The 16697-nt window shown below is 44.9% G+C and overlaps 1 protein-coding gene across 1 annotated transcript; it reads left to right on the forward strand.

The window, feature by feature from the left end:
- Positions 1 to 11761: 11761 nt before the first annotated feature.
- On the forward strand, positions 11762 to 12903 carry LOC123397663 (phytosulfokines 2). The gene is made up of 2 exons (XM_045092199.1): positions 11762 to 12024; positions 12133 to 12903. The coding sequence occupies exons 1-2, from the start codon at positions 11901 to 11903 to the stop codon at positions 12396 to 12398; spliced, it is 390 nt and encodes a 129-aa protein (XP_044948134.1). The 5' UTR covers positions 11762 to 11900; the 3' UTR covers positions 12399 to 12903.
- Positions 12904 to 16697: the final 3794 nt, after the last annotated feature.

Consider the following 16697-nt stretch of genomic DNA (forward strand, 5'->3'; position numbering starts at 1 on the left):
AAGGAGTATCACAAGAGCCTGCACAAACACAAAGAACCTGCTCCCAAAGCTATGAAGGGGTTGTCAATCCCTTATAGATTGTTCGCCAAGTGAGAACTGAAAGCAACAAAGTAACAAAGCAAAGTAAAAGCGGAGGTGTAAACGATAGATGTGAATAGACCTGGGGGCCGTAGTGTTTACTAGTGGCTTCTCTCATGAAAGCAAGTAGACGGTGGGTGAACAAATTACTGTCGAGCAATTGATAGAACCGCGCAAAGTCGTGACGTCCTCTATGGCAATGATTATATCTATAGGCATCACGTCCAAAACAAGTAGACCGATACTTTCTGCATCTACTACTATTACTCCACACATCGACCGCTATCCAGCATGCATCTAGTGTATTAAGTCCAAAAGAACAGAGTAACGCCTTAAGCAAGATGACATGATGTAGATGGACAATCTCATATCAACGACAGAGCCCACCTTGTTACCCTTGATGGCAACCACTCAATGTGTGCCTTGCTGCCCCTACTGTCACTGGGAAAGGTCACCACATGGTAAGAACCCAAAACCAAGCACTTCTCCCATTGCAAGAATCATAGATCTAGTTGGCCAAACAAAACCCAAGACTCGGAGAGATTTACAAGGATATCAAATCATGCATATAAGAGATCAGCAAAGACTCAAATATATATCATGGATAATCTGATCACAAATCCACAATTCATCGGATCTCGACAAACACACCGCCAAAGAAGATTACATCGGATAGATATCCATGAAGATCATGTCACAGGTGGCTCTCGCCGTTCGAACCCCCCACATGACACGCAGTCCAAGCAGTATCGCAACCAAGAGGCTCCCGAGGGGTCTTCCACCTTAGGTCTGCAACCCAAAAAGCAGTCCTTCAAGAAGGTCGCGCACAAGGAGAAGAGGGTCAATGTCCGTACAATGTCCCCCAAGGACTTTCTGCAGTTTCGCACTCAGAACCACTATCTCAACGAGAGGGTTGTGATCAAGGATGTTGACCATGTCTGGGCAAGGGATCAGTGCAGGATCTACCGGGATGTTGTTGCACATTTCAAGAAAAACTATGTCTCCGTTCAGTGGATTGACCTAGCCCATCTTCAGCGGAACTTGGACTATTTTGGTGATGCCCTCTCTCTGATTGACAAACTGGGCATCAAGGACATCATCACATACAAGACAGATTTTGATCCCACTGCTTTTGCTCAGTTCTATGTCACGGTCCACTTCTCTCCTGATGCAGAGCGCTCTATGGTGTGGATGACTGGGACTCAGAAGATGACCGGTACCTGGCGTGAGTTCTTGCAATTCCTCAACATTGACTTCCAGGGAGCCGACACTCCACTTGGGCTGCGTCCTCATGCGGCAGCCCCCACCGATAGGGCCCCCGCAAAGGACAGACTGCAGAAGCTCTATGTGAGGAAGGGTGTGCTCCCCAAGCATCTGGACATCATGCACCGGATCCTTCGCAACACCCTCTTCCCTCGCATTGGTAACTTCGACGAGGTTCATGGCTCCCTGGCTGAGATGCTGCTGCTTTGTGAGGAGGCTATGTCTCAGGAGTCCGCCCCTCTGGATATTTCTGATGTGATGTTCACGGAGCTCTAGAACTGCATCATCATGCGTAAGGTTCCCATCTACGGGCCCTACCTGTTCGCATATATTCGCCATAAGTGGCAAGAGGCTTTTCCGGAGGAGGTGCTCTACGCTCAGTCCGACTACATTGTGCACGACCCGATTAAGCTTCGCGTCAAGGACAAATGGGCCAACCCATCCACTTCCTCTCAGCACATGGATACTGACACTGAGACTGCTGCTGGCAAAGGAACCGCCTCTCAGTCCCGCCCTTCTGCCATGCCATCTTGGGCCATCAAGCTGCAGGACAAGATGAAGACTCTATTCTGTATGCAGGCTAAGGGTTAGTACCAGACGCACGTGGCTCAGAAGGAGAGCCGCCAGAGGCATAAGCGTGTCCTCAGGACTCTTGATGTGGACATCTCCAGCGGATCTGAGGACGACATCACTCCAGAGGCTACTTGGATGCAGGCCCAAGGATACCAGTGGTCTGGGGATGAGGCGGACGAGGAGGAGCAGGCCGATCAGGAGGGGACCGATGAGTCTGGCGATGCTGAGGATGACGAGTAGCTACTTGTGGCATTAGGTGTGCCCCTTTTTGGTGTCTTGTGCCAAAGGGGGAGAGATTCTAGGAGCTGAATTTGCTTTCTTATTCGAACTTTGCATTGCTTTGCTTTATTTCTTATGGTTTGCTTTGAACTTGGTTTGCTTAGTTTGCTATCTTGTGTGAGACATGAACTTATGAGAGATTTATTTCCTTCATATGTTGTGAGTCATATGCCCCCTATTGTCATATATCTCTATCCTTTTGTTCTCATATTATTCTTTGTGCAAATCCGGTATTGTCATCAATCCACCAAAAAAGGGGAGATTGTTGGGGCATAGTTTATGCCTAAGTAATTTTGGTGATTGATGACAGTACCGTACAGGACTAACAGTGTGTGCTAAGGTTTCAGATAACACACGTCAACGGCACAAGATGACTCGTCTCCTCATTCATGGAACGGAAGCACGACGCTCTCTACGATTCTCTTTATTTGAGTCATAGGAAAGCCGTACTATTAAGAGGGGATCCGTAGTGGAAAGGTTTGGGTGGAATCTATCTTTGCACACGCACACTTCACATTCTCCCTTTCCTTCATCTTTGGAGCGGCCCTGCCACTTTGTTTCTCGCATCTCTGCATAATGGTCCCCAGCGGTAGTACCGCTGGCTCTAGCGGAAGTACCGCTGGATTGCTGGCGGTAGTACTGCTGCAGCCAGCGGTAGTACCGCTAGCTAGCGGTAGTACCGCCCCTGGCCAGCGGTAGTACCGCTCCAGGAGCTCTGTTCCACCTGCCTAGCGGTAGTTCGTGGACGGAACTTTTTGCGAAGACTTTCTTGGCGGTAGTAGTGCTGTTGCACTACCGAAGGGCCAGCGGTAGTACCGCTGGAGTCCCAGCGGTAGTACCGCCCCTGTTCAGCGGTAGTACCGCTGGAGCTCGGGCAGAGAGTGGGAAAACGGTCTAATTTTTTCCCCCACTATATAAAGGGTTCTTCTAGCTGAGGAACCCCATCTCTTACCTCTCTAAGCTCCATTGTTGCGCCCCAAGCTCAAAAGTGCCCGACTCTCTCCCTAGCCAATCAAACTTGTTGATTCTTTAGGGATTGGTTGAGAAGGCCTAGATCCACACTTCCACCAAGAGAAAAGTTGATTCCCCCACCAATCCCTTGCGGATCTTGTTACTCTTGGGTGTTTGAGCATCCTAGACGGTTGAGGTCACCTCGAAGCCATATTCCATTGTGGTGAAGCTTCGTGGTCTAGTTGGGAGCCTCCAAATTTTGTGTGGAGTTGCCCCAACCTTGTTTGTAAAGATTCGGTCGCCGCCTTCGAGGGCACCTATAGTGGAATCACGGTACCTTGCATCGTGCGAGGGCGTGAGGAGAATACGGTGGCCTTAGTGGCTTTTTGGGGAGCATTGTGCCTCCACACCGCTCCAACAGAGACGTACTTCCTGTCAAAGGGAAGGAACTTCGGTAACACATCCTCGTCTCCATCGGTTCCACTTGTGGTTATCTCTATCCTTTACTTTGTATTTGCATATGCTTGTGACTATATCTTACTTGTCTTAATAACCCTCGTTGTTAGCTTCTTTAGGGTTCACCTCATTGTCGTATTATTTGTGAACCCGTATGTTGTTTACCTTAACTTGCTAAGATTATTTAAAAAGTGGTCGTTGTCTGTTCACCCCCCCTCTAGCCAACCATATCGATCCTTTCAACTTTGTATTGAAGATCCAAGAGAGAGAAGAAGCCATCTAGCTACTAACTACGGACCCGTAGGTCTGAAGTGAACTACTCACGAGTCATTGGAGGGGCGATGATGATGATGAAGAAGTCCTCCAACTCCAAAGTCCCCTCCGGCAAGGCGCCGGGAAGGGTCTCCAAATGAGATCTCGCGGAAACAGAAGCTTGCGGCGGCGGAAAAGTATTTTCAAGGCTCCCCTGATTTTTTGTTGTATTTTAGGGAATATATAGGCCAAAGATCTAGGCCAGGGGGCGCCAGGGAGGCCACAAGCCCTGCCACCGCCGCCTCCCCCTGGTGGCGGAGTGGGGGCTTGTGGGCTCCCTGCAGCCCTCCTGGCTTGGCCCATAGGCCCCCTGATCTTCTTCCGTTCGGGAAAAAATCATTTCAGGGATTTTATTCCGTTTGGACTCCCTTCCAAAATCAGATCTGAAAAGAGCCAAAAACATAGAAAAAACAGGAACTGGCACTTGGCACTAAATTAATAAGTTAGTCCCAAAAAAGATATAAAAGGTACATAAAACATCCAAAGATGACAAGATAACAGCGTGAAACCATCAAAAATTATAGATACGTTTGAGACGTATCAGCTAGCCGTGGAGTGTGATTGATTGGTGGTGGGGGAGTCAAAACTTTACTTTTCTGTTTGGGAACCGCCTATAGCAAGTGTAGCGTGGAAGATGTTGAGAACTCTTAGTCATTGCGTTGACAACGAAAGCATGCCACCCAAAATTATTATCTCTGTTTTAAAAGCTTGAGCTCTGGCACCTCTGCAAATCAATGCTTCCCTATGCGAAGGGCCGGTCTATTTATGTTCCTGTTGAGTCATCCTCCTCTTACGAAAGCACCAATTAGAGAGCACCTTTGTCATCTTTATGCTTTGCTTTTAACTGTGTTGAGTATGACTGTGACTAGATCTTCATTGCCTTGAATTACAATGTTTAGTCAGCCCTTGGTCTTTGAAGGTGCTCTGCATTTATGTTTTGCGGTCTCAAAAAGAGCTAGCGAGATACCACCTGTTCGTACTGCTTCATGTTGTTTTGATTGAAGTGTTGACATTTGAGGCTTATTATTATTTGCTCACTAGTTTATTATGCCATTGATATGAGTTTATCGTGAGACCTAGATGTCATTTGCTTATGTGGTTTGCTTGTGATATTGCTGAAATTTTGGTTATGAGTTAGACATAGTTGCAACCACAAGATCAAAAAGAGTTCGTCAAAGTTTTTCTTTTGTCTCTTTCAGTTTGTCAACTGAATTGCTTGAGGACAAGCAAGGCTTTAAGATTGGGGGAGTTGATACATCTCCGTTGTATCTACTTTTCCGAATTCTTTTGCCCTTGTTTTGGACTCTAACTTGCATGATTTGAATGGAACTAACCCGGACTAACGCTGTTTTCAGCACAAATGCCATGATGTTGTTTTTGTCTACAAATAAAAGTTCTCGGAATATCCTGAAAATTTACGAATATTTTTTCTGGAATAAAAGAAAAATATCTACGCAAAGATCCACCGGAGGGGGTGTGCTAGTGGGCCACAAGCCCCTCGGCCGCGGCCACCCCCCTAGTTCGCGCCGTGAGGGCTTGTGGGGCCCACGTGGCACCATCGCCCCCAAACTTAGTTGTATTTATTCCGTCTCGCCCGGAAAAAAAATCAGAGAGAAGGATTCATCGTGTTTTATGATACAAAGGCGCTGTAACCTCCTGTTCTTCATTTGGGGGCAGATCTGGAGTCCGTTTTGGGCTCAGGGGAGGGGAAATCCTCACCATTGTCATCATCAACCTTCCTCCATCGACAATTTCATGATGCTCTTCATCGTTCATGAGTAATCTCATCATAGGCTTGCTGGACGGTGATGAGTTGGATGAGATCTATCATGTAATCGAGTTAGTTTTGACGGGGATTGATCCCTAGTATCCACTATGTTCTAGATTGATGTTGCTACTACTTGGCTATGCTTAATGCTTGTCACTAGGGCCGGAGTGCCATGATTTCAGATCTGAACCTATTATGTTGTCGCCAATATATGTGTGTTTTAGATCCTATCTTGCAAGTTGTAGTCACCTACTATGTGTTATGACCCGACAACCCCAGAGTGACAATAGCCGGAACCACTCCCGGAGATGACCATAGTATGAGGAGTTCATGTATTCACCAAGTGTTAATGCGTTGGTCCTATTCTTTATTAAAAGGAGAACCTTAATATCCCGTAGTTTCCATTAGGACCCCGTTGCCACGGGAGGGATGGACAATAGATGTCATGCAAGTTCTTTTCCCTAAGCACGTATGACTACATACGGAATACATGCCTACATTAGATTGACGAATGGGAGCTAGTTACATATCTCTCCGTGTTATAGCTGTTACATGATGAATCACATCCGTTATACTCATCCATCACCGATCCACTGCCTACGAGTCTTTTACTACTGGTCCTAGCTATGTTACTTTGCTGCTACTGATGTCGCTACTCCTCTTACTCTGTTGTTACTACTGCTGCTGCTACTGCTGTTCCTTTCTACTGCTTTCACTACTGTTGTTACTTTGCTGTTACTTGTCGCAAGACTTTTCTGGAGCCGTTGCCGGGGAAGAATAGTCCCCCGTCTACGTGATATTTACTGGCGCCATTGATACAACAAGTTAGGAATAGTCTGCAGTCAACATATCTTTTTCTAACACCGTTGCTATCATACCACTTTGCTACTGATACTTTGCTTGCACACACTAATCGTTCAGGTGTGGTTGAAATTGAAAAACTCAGCTGTTAATACTTGAGAATATTCTTTCGCTTCCCTTTGTGTCGAATCAATAAATTTGGGTTGAATACTCTACCCTCAAAAACTGTTGTGATCCCCTACACTTGTGGGTTATCACTCAATGCCGTTGAGGCCGACCCCTTTTGACCAAGGGTTTGACTCCCCTGAGTCACAAACACGTGGGACGAGCCCCTTGCTTAATTAAGTTAAGCACTTAATTAAATTAACTAATTTCTAGTAGTAACATAGGTCAGTGACATGTGGAGCCCACATGTCAGGTTTGACTTTGACCAGGTTAGTTGACCTGCTGAGGTCATGCTGACGTAGTGCTGATGCAAATAAAACTTTTCTCGATTAAATCAATTCAGGGAATTTCAGAAAATGCTGTAAACTTTGATAAATCATAGAAAATAAAATATAAATCCAAATAAAATAAATAATATATGAAAAATGATTAGAAAAATTCAATGAATCTTATTTTCGCATTTTCATACATGTTTGATAAAATTAACATCACCAAGTAGGCAAAATGATGATTAGGTTAAATTTAATAAATAGTTTGGAGTTGGAATTTGGTATATATTTGAATTCCACTTCAATTAATAAGACCAAACATTGAGCTAGGAAATTCAATACCTCAATATGCCATCTTCATGCATGATAAAACAAGTTATGCCTGAGCGTCAGGTCGAATCAATTAAAAGGGTATTTGAAAAATACCTTGTTTCAAGTGATATTTGAATTTTGATTCAAACCAACTTCAACTTAAGAAATGGCAGCTACATTAGCCATTCCACATTTCATTTTCATTTCATGATCATGCATCATAGTGTTGCATTTCCGTGAAGCAAATATTGTTTTTTCCTGTTTGCCGGTGTTGTTCCCCCTCGGTAGACGATGGTTCCAACGATGTGATCGTTGACATTGATGAAGACTCATTGCTTCCTTCAGAACTGTCAGGGAAGCAAACCCCCTTGAGCATACTGATATAAACCCACTCTCTCGCTCCTGCTCTCTTTTATTGCACTAGGACAAACACGATTCAACTGTTACATGTTCTCGGTAGTTGAACCCATTCCTCTGTATGACCTGATTTTGCCACTGTAAATAGTTGAAACCACTTAGCATGAGTAGCAACTGCTTGAGCCTTGTTGTGCTTACTCATCCATGCTTCCTTGCAAAGCCTGCTATGCTTAGAGTCGTGTCGGGTCTGATCCATCTGGATGATGAATCGGAAGGGTTATGTTCATGTTCTAAAGTGTGAGAGTAAAGGCGTGAATCCGATTTGGTAAAGGTAGCGATGAGACGCCATGTAGGAGTACATGGTGGGTTGTCTCATTGGGACCGTCCTTAAGAATGAGTTCTGTGTATGTTATCCAAGACAAGATACTACTACACATTGGGATACTTAATTGACACTCTTGGCTTATTAATCGCCTAGATCTTTGTCTAGGAGTTGCAACTAGTTTCTGGATTTTGTAGGAAAAGTGTTGGCGGCCGTGTTTAGCTCTGCCCGATGGGGTAGGCTTCAGTATGGTAGATACACGGTGGCACGGTGTACCAAGTGTCGCCCGGATGGTGGGCTTGGGAACCCTGCGCACATCGTTTGGGGCCAAAGAGGAAACCTTGGTCGGAGTTCCTTGTGGGTTCAGTCTCAAATAGGCAATAAACCTGGACTAGGGTCTAGTGTGGTTAACGATCGTGGCCGACACCCACGCAAGTGCTTTCGCTTGAATGTTGCCGAGATGCATGACATGCATATGGTGCTAAGTGGTGAGAGCATGTGTGAATAAGTATACCCCTGCAAGGTGATTTAACCTGTTCGAATAGCCTCGTCCTCGGATATGGACTACTTGGAAACATTACGTGGTACATAGACAATTTAAATGGATACTCTAAAACATGCAAAAAAAGTTGAGTGCTATGGAAGGCCTTCTCGTAGCGAGACGAGAGTGGATCCATAGTGGTGTATTGAATTGGTGAATATGTGGACTCGTGTGTTCTATCCCACCTCAAAGAAAGAACTTATAGTCGTAGTACAGGTTAGCCAAGAGTCAAAGCTGGCTTGCTGCAATCAAACCACACAATCCTTTCATTGAAACATGATTCATATGTAGATAGTTCTGATGTAAGACTTGTTGAGTACCTTTGTACTCACGGTCTCTTTATATATGTTTTTGCAGAGAAGATTTAGTCTCATTAAAGGTTTCTACGCGATGTGTTCGATGTTGACCGGAATAGATTGGGAATCCCAGACAGAGGTCTGGCTCCTTTGGTAGGGTCGTAGTAGCTTTTCAGGCTCTTCCAGTCACTTTTAGTAGATGTATGTACCCAGACATGATTTGCTTCCGCTTGTTGTTTGTATGACTTGAGTGTCGGGTCACGAGACCCCTGTTTGTAATATCATATTATGTTGATTCTTGTGAGTCCTTAATAAAAGCTTGAGTCATAGAGTTATGTTGTGATGCCATATTGTATCTACACATATCGTGCATATTGTGTGTATGTTATGAAATGCATTATATGTGTGGGATTCGACACCTAGTTGTGTGCCTTTAGTAGAACTCTTTATGGGGAAATGCCTCTTTATGCTTCCACCGAGCTTTGGTAGCTTGCTACTGCTCCGGACACATTGATTGACCGGCATGTATCCTTCTTTGCTGTTGTGTTTGTCCTTTCGGGGAAATGTCACGCGGTGTAATGAAATCCTTGTAGCTTGCTACGACTCGTCTACACATGTTGATGACCGACACCTGCTTTGCTGGGTTATGTATGGCTGTCCCTGTATGGATGTACCAATTGGGTTTATAACTAGTCATGTCGACCCGGGTTCTTTGTCGTTTGAATGCCAGCGACACATTCATATACGTGAGCCAAAAGACACAAACAGTCTCGGCCAAGGTAAGGTGGCAGCCGTGGAGTTTACCGTGCGTGAGGCCGCAAAGTGATGTAATGTTTTACACGCTGGGTTTTTATGACTTAGGATCGGGGTCCCGACACCCAAATTAAATTGTAACATAATTCAGCCACTTTTCCGAGAAGGCATGTTCTGCTCCCGAGTTCATTTGCACTCGGGATGGACGGTACCTTCGATTTTTTTCTTTCAAAAAAAGGTTCAAAATCTTTTGATTTTTTTTGGGTGCCAACATTGACAAAAGTTCTAGTGCTTGCAGAGTTTCATCAAAAAATTCGCATTGTAGAAGTCGTGAAAAAAACAATACTCCAAAATGTTATCGAAAACAACAGTTTTGAAGCGACAATTTTGTTTTGTATAGAACTTTCACAAATGTTTATTTTGTGAACAGCGGAAACTTTTGTCAATGTTTACATAAAAAAAAATCAATTTTTTTGGAGGTACTGTTCATGTGAGCTGGGGCTTCGAAACACCACGTGCCACTTTTCCTTTGATTTTTCCTTATGTTTTCTTCCCTCATCGCTGATTCAACATCTAACGGCTCAGAATGAAAATTTCTAAAACTAAAGTTATTTTCAGGTACCTGACCCTTAGGTCCTTCCAAAATATTGAAGAAAAGGGAGTTGTTCGCCAATAAATCGAACTTTTATTTTCATTTTCTGCTTTGTAAAAAGCAACGCTTTAATTTAGCTCTCGGCTTGCTTTGTCCACTGTTCCAGTTATTTTTGGGGTGCACAGGAAAGCTGGAGCGCCGATCAGTGATAGTTCAAGTCGCACTACAACTGTTCACGCCGACCCATACCATACAACGGTATTCGCGTACTAGTAAATGCTGAAAATTGTCGAAAATGTTGGTAACCAGCAGAAGAGTTAATAACAAAAACCACCACATTAAAACGAAGGATTGCAGAGAACACTCTTTTACCTATTCGTTGCAAAAACACATCAAAGTTACTTAATTTTTTACAAAAAGCACTATTCTATCTTATGAAGCGTTTTAAGCATAATTATGGCATATAGGGCCCATTTTTGATGACATGGCATCACTGACCCATCACTAACACCGTCGAACGTTGCCGCTAGCGGCTGGACGGGGAGAAGAGGGACGGGGCGGGGATAGGGACGGGGAGGGGGTTGTAGTGTGGGTGGAGGCGGAGGAGGAGACCGTTGTGCTGGAGGTGGCGCAGGACACAGCGGCGCCGCTGCGGGGCGAGGTGGAGGAGGAGGCCTCGTCGAGGTCGGCATCGCGAGCGAGGCCATGGTTATGATGATGCGCCTGCAGCGGGAGAAGGCCAAGGTGCAGATGGAGCTGCACCAGTTCCGCCGCTTCACTGACGAGAAGATAGCCCTCGACGCCGTCGAGATCGACCACCTCCGCGCCCTCGTCGCCGGCCGCGCGCTGCCTCGCGCCCGCCCGCTCCAGTCTCCGTGCAAACATGCCTCCGCCTCAGCATCCCGCTGCCCGACGCCGACGACTTTGAGGGGCAGGGCCACGACGACGACCAGGAAGGGAGCGAGGAGGACGCCGTAGTCGCGGATCTGGAGCGTTGGATCTGCCTCCTCGAGCACAGTCAGGATGGGGATATACTAGGTCAATCGTCCTTGAAGGAAGAAGAGAGCGCCACGAGGTGACGGGTCACTTCACTAAAAATAGACCCTACATGTCATAATCGTGCTTAAAACACTCTAAAGATGGGTTATTGTTTTTTCCAAAACGAATGTTTTGAAGAGTATTTTCTGCAATCCTTCGCTTTAATATGATGGTTTTATGTAATTAACTCCCAACAGAAGAACCACATATATAGTCGCCTAGTGTGCATCTTGTCACCTGGATCGATCGAGAAATCACTGAAGTTTTCCATTTTCAGAGTTGAGGAGCCAACGGGAGGGAAAGAAGCTGACTTTGGCAATGAACGAACGTGTGTACGTACATTTGTGATTTGTTTGGCACCGAAACAACAAAGAGGGTATCGGCAGTTACCCTAGCTAGCTACAACCGGGATGATAAACATCGAAAGCTTAGCATCGCCCGTGGTCCATTAACCAGTCTTAATCAACTCGTGTGTTATACGCGCGTGCGTGTGCCTGTTCGTTCCATCCTGTAAAAAACCCTAAAATATTAGCCGTGTGTGCGTATGTGTGTTCCTCACTGTTGTGTTTGCTTGCAACTTGCAAGTTGCGAGCTCCATCCATCACAAGCTCCACTTGCCGCATTATAAATACCTCCTCTCGCCACCACAAACACCAGCAGCCGCACCCATTCGCCATTAGCTCCCGAAGCCACTAGCACACTAGCTCTCTTCTCCTCTCTTCCTCGGACAGCCCAACCCAGTGTGTGTAGTTTAAGCAGGAAGTCGAGATCAAAATGACGGGACGCTGCGGTATCTCCTCCCCGCCGCTGCCTGCTCTTGCCCTGCTTCTCCTCCTCTGCTTCTCCTACAGCGCGGCCGCCGCTCGCCTCCTCTCGGCCAACACCGCTGCTCACCAAGGTAGCACCACCAATACCTTTTCTCGTGTTGCATCTGCATGCTTGCGTACACCTCGGTCTCTGCTCTGGTTGCTTAGATTGTTAACCTTACGGGGCTGTATATTTGCAGGTATCGGCATGGCGAGAGCCAAGTCGGTAGATGCTGCAACAACGGACGGCCCAGCGGCGCTCAAGGAGGAAGGTGGCAAGGCCGGCAATGGCGGCGAGGTGGTGTCACCGTCTGAGGCGACGGCGGAAGGCGACACGACAGAGGAGGCGGAGGCGGAGGAGGAGGCGTGCGAGGAGGGGGAGGAGGGGGAGGAGTGCATGCAGAGGAGGCTGCTCCACGACGCGCACCTGGACTACATCTACACGCAGCACAAGGGCAGGCCATGAGCATGGGCTAGCTCTTCCGTCGAGTAGACGATGCTGGACATTAAGTTGACACAAGGAATCATCTGACGACGATCATGATGATTTTAATCATATCTTATCGATCTACCTGCTGCTGTTTTGGCTACATCCACCGTGCCGTGGCCCGTGCATCTATGCGTATGTGCGTGGGTCTGTAGTCACATCGTCCTTTGTACATCGATCGATCGCTCGCTCGCTAATAGTCTAATACTAGTATATTGGTGCTGTACTCGCAAGTATGGTTGTCTTCTTCAACTATGTTTGTTTTCTTTGTTGCTGGCTTGCTGGTCGCTGGCTCCTAGTAGTGTTCGGACTTCATGTAGTAACCTGACGGTGATCTACTAGCTCTAGCTAACTAGCTTGCAGCAGCATGCAACGCAAGGCTGGTTTAGTTCCTGACTAGTTTAGGATTGTTTAGTAGAGAGAGTACTTTATTAGTGTTGATGATTGATTGGCATGGCATGATGTGAAGCTGTGATTGAGTGAACAAGCGCGTATCCGTACTTCTGCTTGTTATATCGTGTTTAAAAGAAAGAGTGGTACGTACTTGTGTCTGCATACGCACTTTGATTTGTTTTCTGCTGCATGTCTGCCTGTCCGTATGTCTGTCGTCTTGCTCTGTCTTCCTTCCTGTGAGACCATGACGACCCCTGTCTCAAGCCTCCCTCTGAATCCATGCCGTCCTACTAGCCTTCAGATTAGGAGTTACTCCTACCTTGTCTTCCCCGAGTCCAAGAGAGCAACCAGATGTTCTGTTTCCTCACGGAGTCCAAGCTCATGGCATCGATCAATCGTATCTGCTATGCAAGATTCCAAATGATGGCAATGACTCATGGAGGTGCCCACAGCTTTGTACAAGCAAAAGTCAACACCGTGCAGCTACAGTTGGCTTTGATAAATCTGGGCTGATCAGGAAAAGGGAGACACGCAAAGATGCTACCCACATGCGACGGCAATGATTCACTACTCCTCGCCGGTTTGCTGGGCTGGCTGATTGGGTCTCTTTCCCGTCGCAAAGATGCTGTGGGAGCTGCGAAAGGCTTTGGGACGTGGCTCCGTGGTCAAAAGTGCCGGAGATGAAACATGGGGTGCTGGCTGTGGCTGGGGGGAGTACGTACCAGCCACGGCCATGGTGGACTGGTGGTTGCCAAGCCTAGGCTATGTGCTCCACGTAAAGACAGGTGCTGCTCTCATGATCTGATGTTTCATCTGATCCTGTCTGCTCGCTGCGGATAATGAGCAGATTAGATCAACTTACTTGAGTTCAGTCGACGAGGGTGAACACTCGCCTGATCTCTTTGTTTTTCTCAACTTGGTGCTTCAAAACAAATTTTTTTAAACACATAATCTTATTGTGCAAGTTAACTTCCATGCAAATTTGTGATTTTTGTTAACATTCAAAAACAAAAAAAGGAAAAAGCTAACGCCCATACGTGTGGGCGTTTTACAACTCGCTCAAACGCCTCCATTATCATGTATTTTGCCACGTCAAAACAGATGACATCAGCTGGAATCTTTTTTGTTTTTTGGTTTCAAAATGTTTTATCTCCTAATTAAGAAATCAAATTAAAAATTCATTTTCATCATTAAATCAGTCTCGACGAGATCCTCAAAACTAGATCCTATGTTGATATGTTTCGATGATTTTTTTTCTGCCAAAAGTTGCCGTGATGTTTATACTGTAGTTGCCATAGTGTTTACACTAAATTTGCCATGACATGTTCTTATCTATTTTTTCTTCTAGATTTAAAGCTACAGTTATATTTTCAACTACTTTTTACGGCAATTTTTATTAATTGACCATGGCAATTTTTAGTAATTAACCACGGCAAATTTAATGCATAGATCATGGCAATTCTTAGCAATCATTGAAAATTTACTTTTAAAGGTAGAAGAAAAAAATACCTAAAATATATCATGGCAACTTCACTGTAAACACCATGGCAATTCAGGTGCAATAGACATGGCAACTTTTAACCTCCCAAAAAGTCGTCGAAACATACTGATATGTGGTCAAGTTTCGAAGATCTCGTCGCAATGGATTTAATGATGAAAACGGATCTCCAATCGGATTTTTCATTTAAGAGATAAAACTTTTTCAAAATTGGAAATAAAAAAAATCCCCACAAGCATGCATGCGGTGACGTGATGCAATCTTTGTCTTATAGACGTGTGGACGGATGTTGCTCCCACCACACGTGTGGACGTTATCGCGACCCAAAAATAAATCACAATTTCTTTTGCCTCCCATGTTCCTCTTTCGAGGTTCACTATAAATCGATCAGATTTCTAGATACAAACACACCACACTACCATAGTCCATAGGCATATGACCCACAATATAGATATGAGACTTAGAATTTTAGAACAGAAGAAATCCCTACACATGTCTTAGGGAGGGTCTTATGGAGGCAATTTCCTATCTAAGGAAGGGATGGAGCTTTGGAAAAGCATTTTGCTCCATGAGAAACTGCTTGTTAAACCACTCACGTACCTTTTGTCTGATGTAAATTCATCATTGTGGCTCTCTTAACACGAGCAAACTTTGATTGGGAAAGGCTCTTCTATCTTCTCTGTTGTGGACTTATATTGTTGAAGGATCTGATAGCAAATATGTTCTAGCTTTTGCTCTTCCTAACAGTTGTCCTTCTCGGCATATGCTTATTTGTTCCCATGCTAATTCTGATCAGGAGATGTCCTCATCAACTCCGGTAACTATGGAAGTAGACCCTACCCCTCCTGCATTGGTTGTGAGTACCTCAACTGCTCATTCTCAAAGAAAGACAAAAGACAAAGCCCCCATGGTTGAAACTGAGGTAAGAAGAAGTTGTAGATTGTAAGGTTTTCAACTATTGTTTTCAAAAGGAAGACATGTCATGATAGAAATTTTCCTCCTTGCTCACCTAGTCCTCCTGCTCTCTCAAGCAGAATTGTTAAAAACCTATCTGTTTCATTTTGCAAGGTTGCTGCCAAGGACAACACAAAGGAATTTCTGCAGCAGAATAAAAGGAAGAAGGAGGCCAACCAAGCTGCCAAAGGGCCACCTAAGAAGAACCCTGTCTTCAAGCACTAGTTATAGCGAGAGAGCTCTAGTCTTCAAGTTCTAGTTCTAGTCGGTGAACTCTAGTAGTCCTAGCCCAACTTTTGTGTCAATGAACTTGTTAAACTTTGGTTCTTGTAATAATCTATGGGCTGTAATGTCCATCTGGACCATGTGGAGGCAGTCCTTGGTGATACTACTTTGCTACTCCCTCCTAGAGATGAATGTATCTAGACTTATTTTAGTTATAGATACATCCATTATACCAATCTTTTGGACAAGTATTTCCGGACAGAGGGAGTATAATATAATGAAGGTCTGGATAGCTTGTTCTATTACTTTTCTCTCTAATTGTTTGGCTCATGGTCTCCTTTTTTGATTGGATTGGGTCCTTGCAAGCTAACTTGACAGGGAGCTATGCTTCCCAACACATCTTTTCACATCTCTGGCTCTTGACATTTCACTTTGTTCTATTAATCATGAATAGAAATTGGAACATTTTAAATTGGAATGTGAGGGGCATCAATGATAACGCTAAATGGTCAGCTGTCAAGAACAAGATTGATGAAACTAATGCAGACATCATTCGTCTCCAAGAAACCAAGAGGGAATCTTTTGATTATAGATACTTAAAGAACTTCTGCCCTAGGAGATTAGACTGTTTTGAATTTCTTCCTTCTATTGGGGCCTCTGGGGGTCTTATAATTGTGTGGAACAATGCTTTGTTTGAGGGGGAAACTCCTTTCTCCAATGATTTCTCTATTTCCATCAGGTTTACCTCCAATATGTCAGGTGAGAACTGGGTTCTTTCTAATATCTGTGGGCCTTGCGAGGGGATTGGTAGAGATGTTTTTATTGATTGGTTCAAACACATCCAAATGCCCGATGATACAAAGTGGATAATTATGGGAGACTTCAATTATATCATATATCCCAACAATAGAAACATAACTGGTGGCAATTTCTCTGATATGCTAAAATTTAATGAGGCAATTCACTCACTGGCCCTAGTGGAAACTCCATTGAAAGGTAGGTGTTTTACTTGTAGTAACATGCAATCCACACCTCTCCTTGAAAAGCTTGACTGAGTTTTTTACTTCTCAAGCATGGATAACTCATTATCCAAACACATTGGTGCTTCCCCTTGCTAAACCTATTTCAAACCACAATCCCTGCTTGATTCAAATTGGCACTAATATCCCTAAGGCAAAGATATTCAGGTTTTGAGAACTTCTGGTTGC

Source organism: Hordeum vulgare, chromosome 5H, assembly GCF_904849725.1.
Source record: "Hordeum vulgare subsp. vulgare chromosome 5H, MorexV3_pseudomolecules_assembly, whole genome shotgun sequence".
Lineage (NCBI taxonomy): Eukaryota > Viridiplantae > Streptophyta > Magnoliopsida > Poales > Poaceae > Hordeum > Hordeum vulgare.

Bases quoted from the DNA above. Each gene is read 5' to 3' on its own strand.
- LOC123397663 (XM_045092199.1), top strand. From the start codon at position 11,901: ATGACGGGACGCTGCGGTATCTCCTCCCCGCCGCTGCCTGCTCTTGCC. The intron at 12,025-12,132 runs GTAGCACCACCA...GTATATTTGCAG, and splicing joins CAACACCGCTGCTCACCAAG to GTATCGGCATGGCGAGAGCC.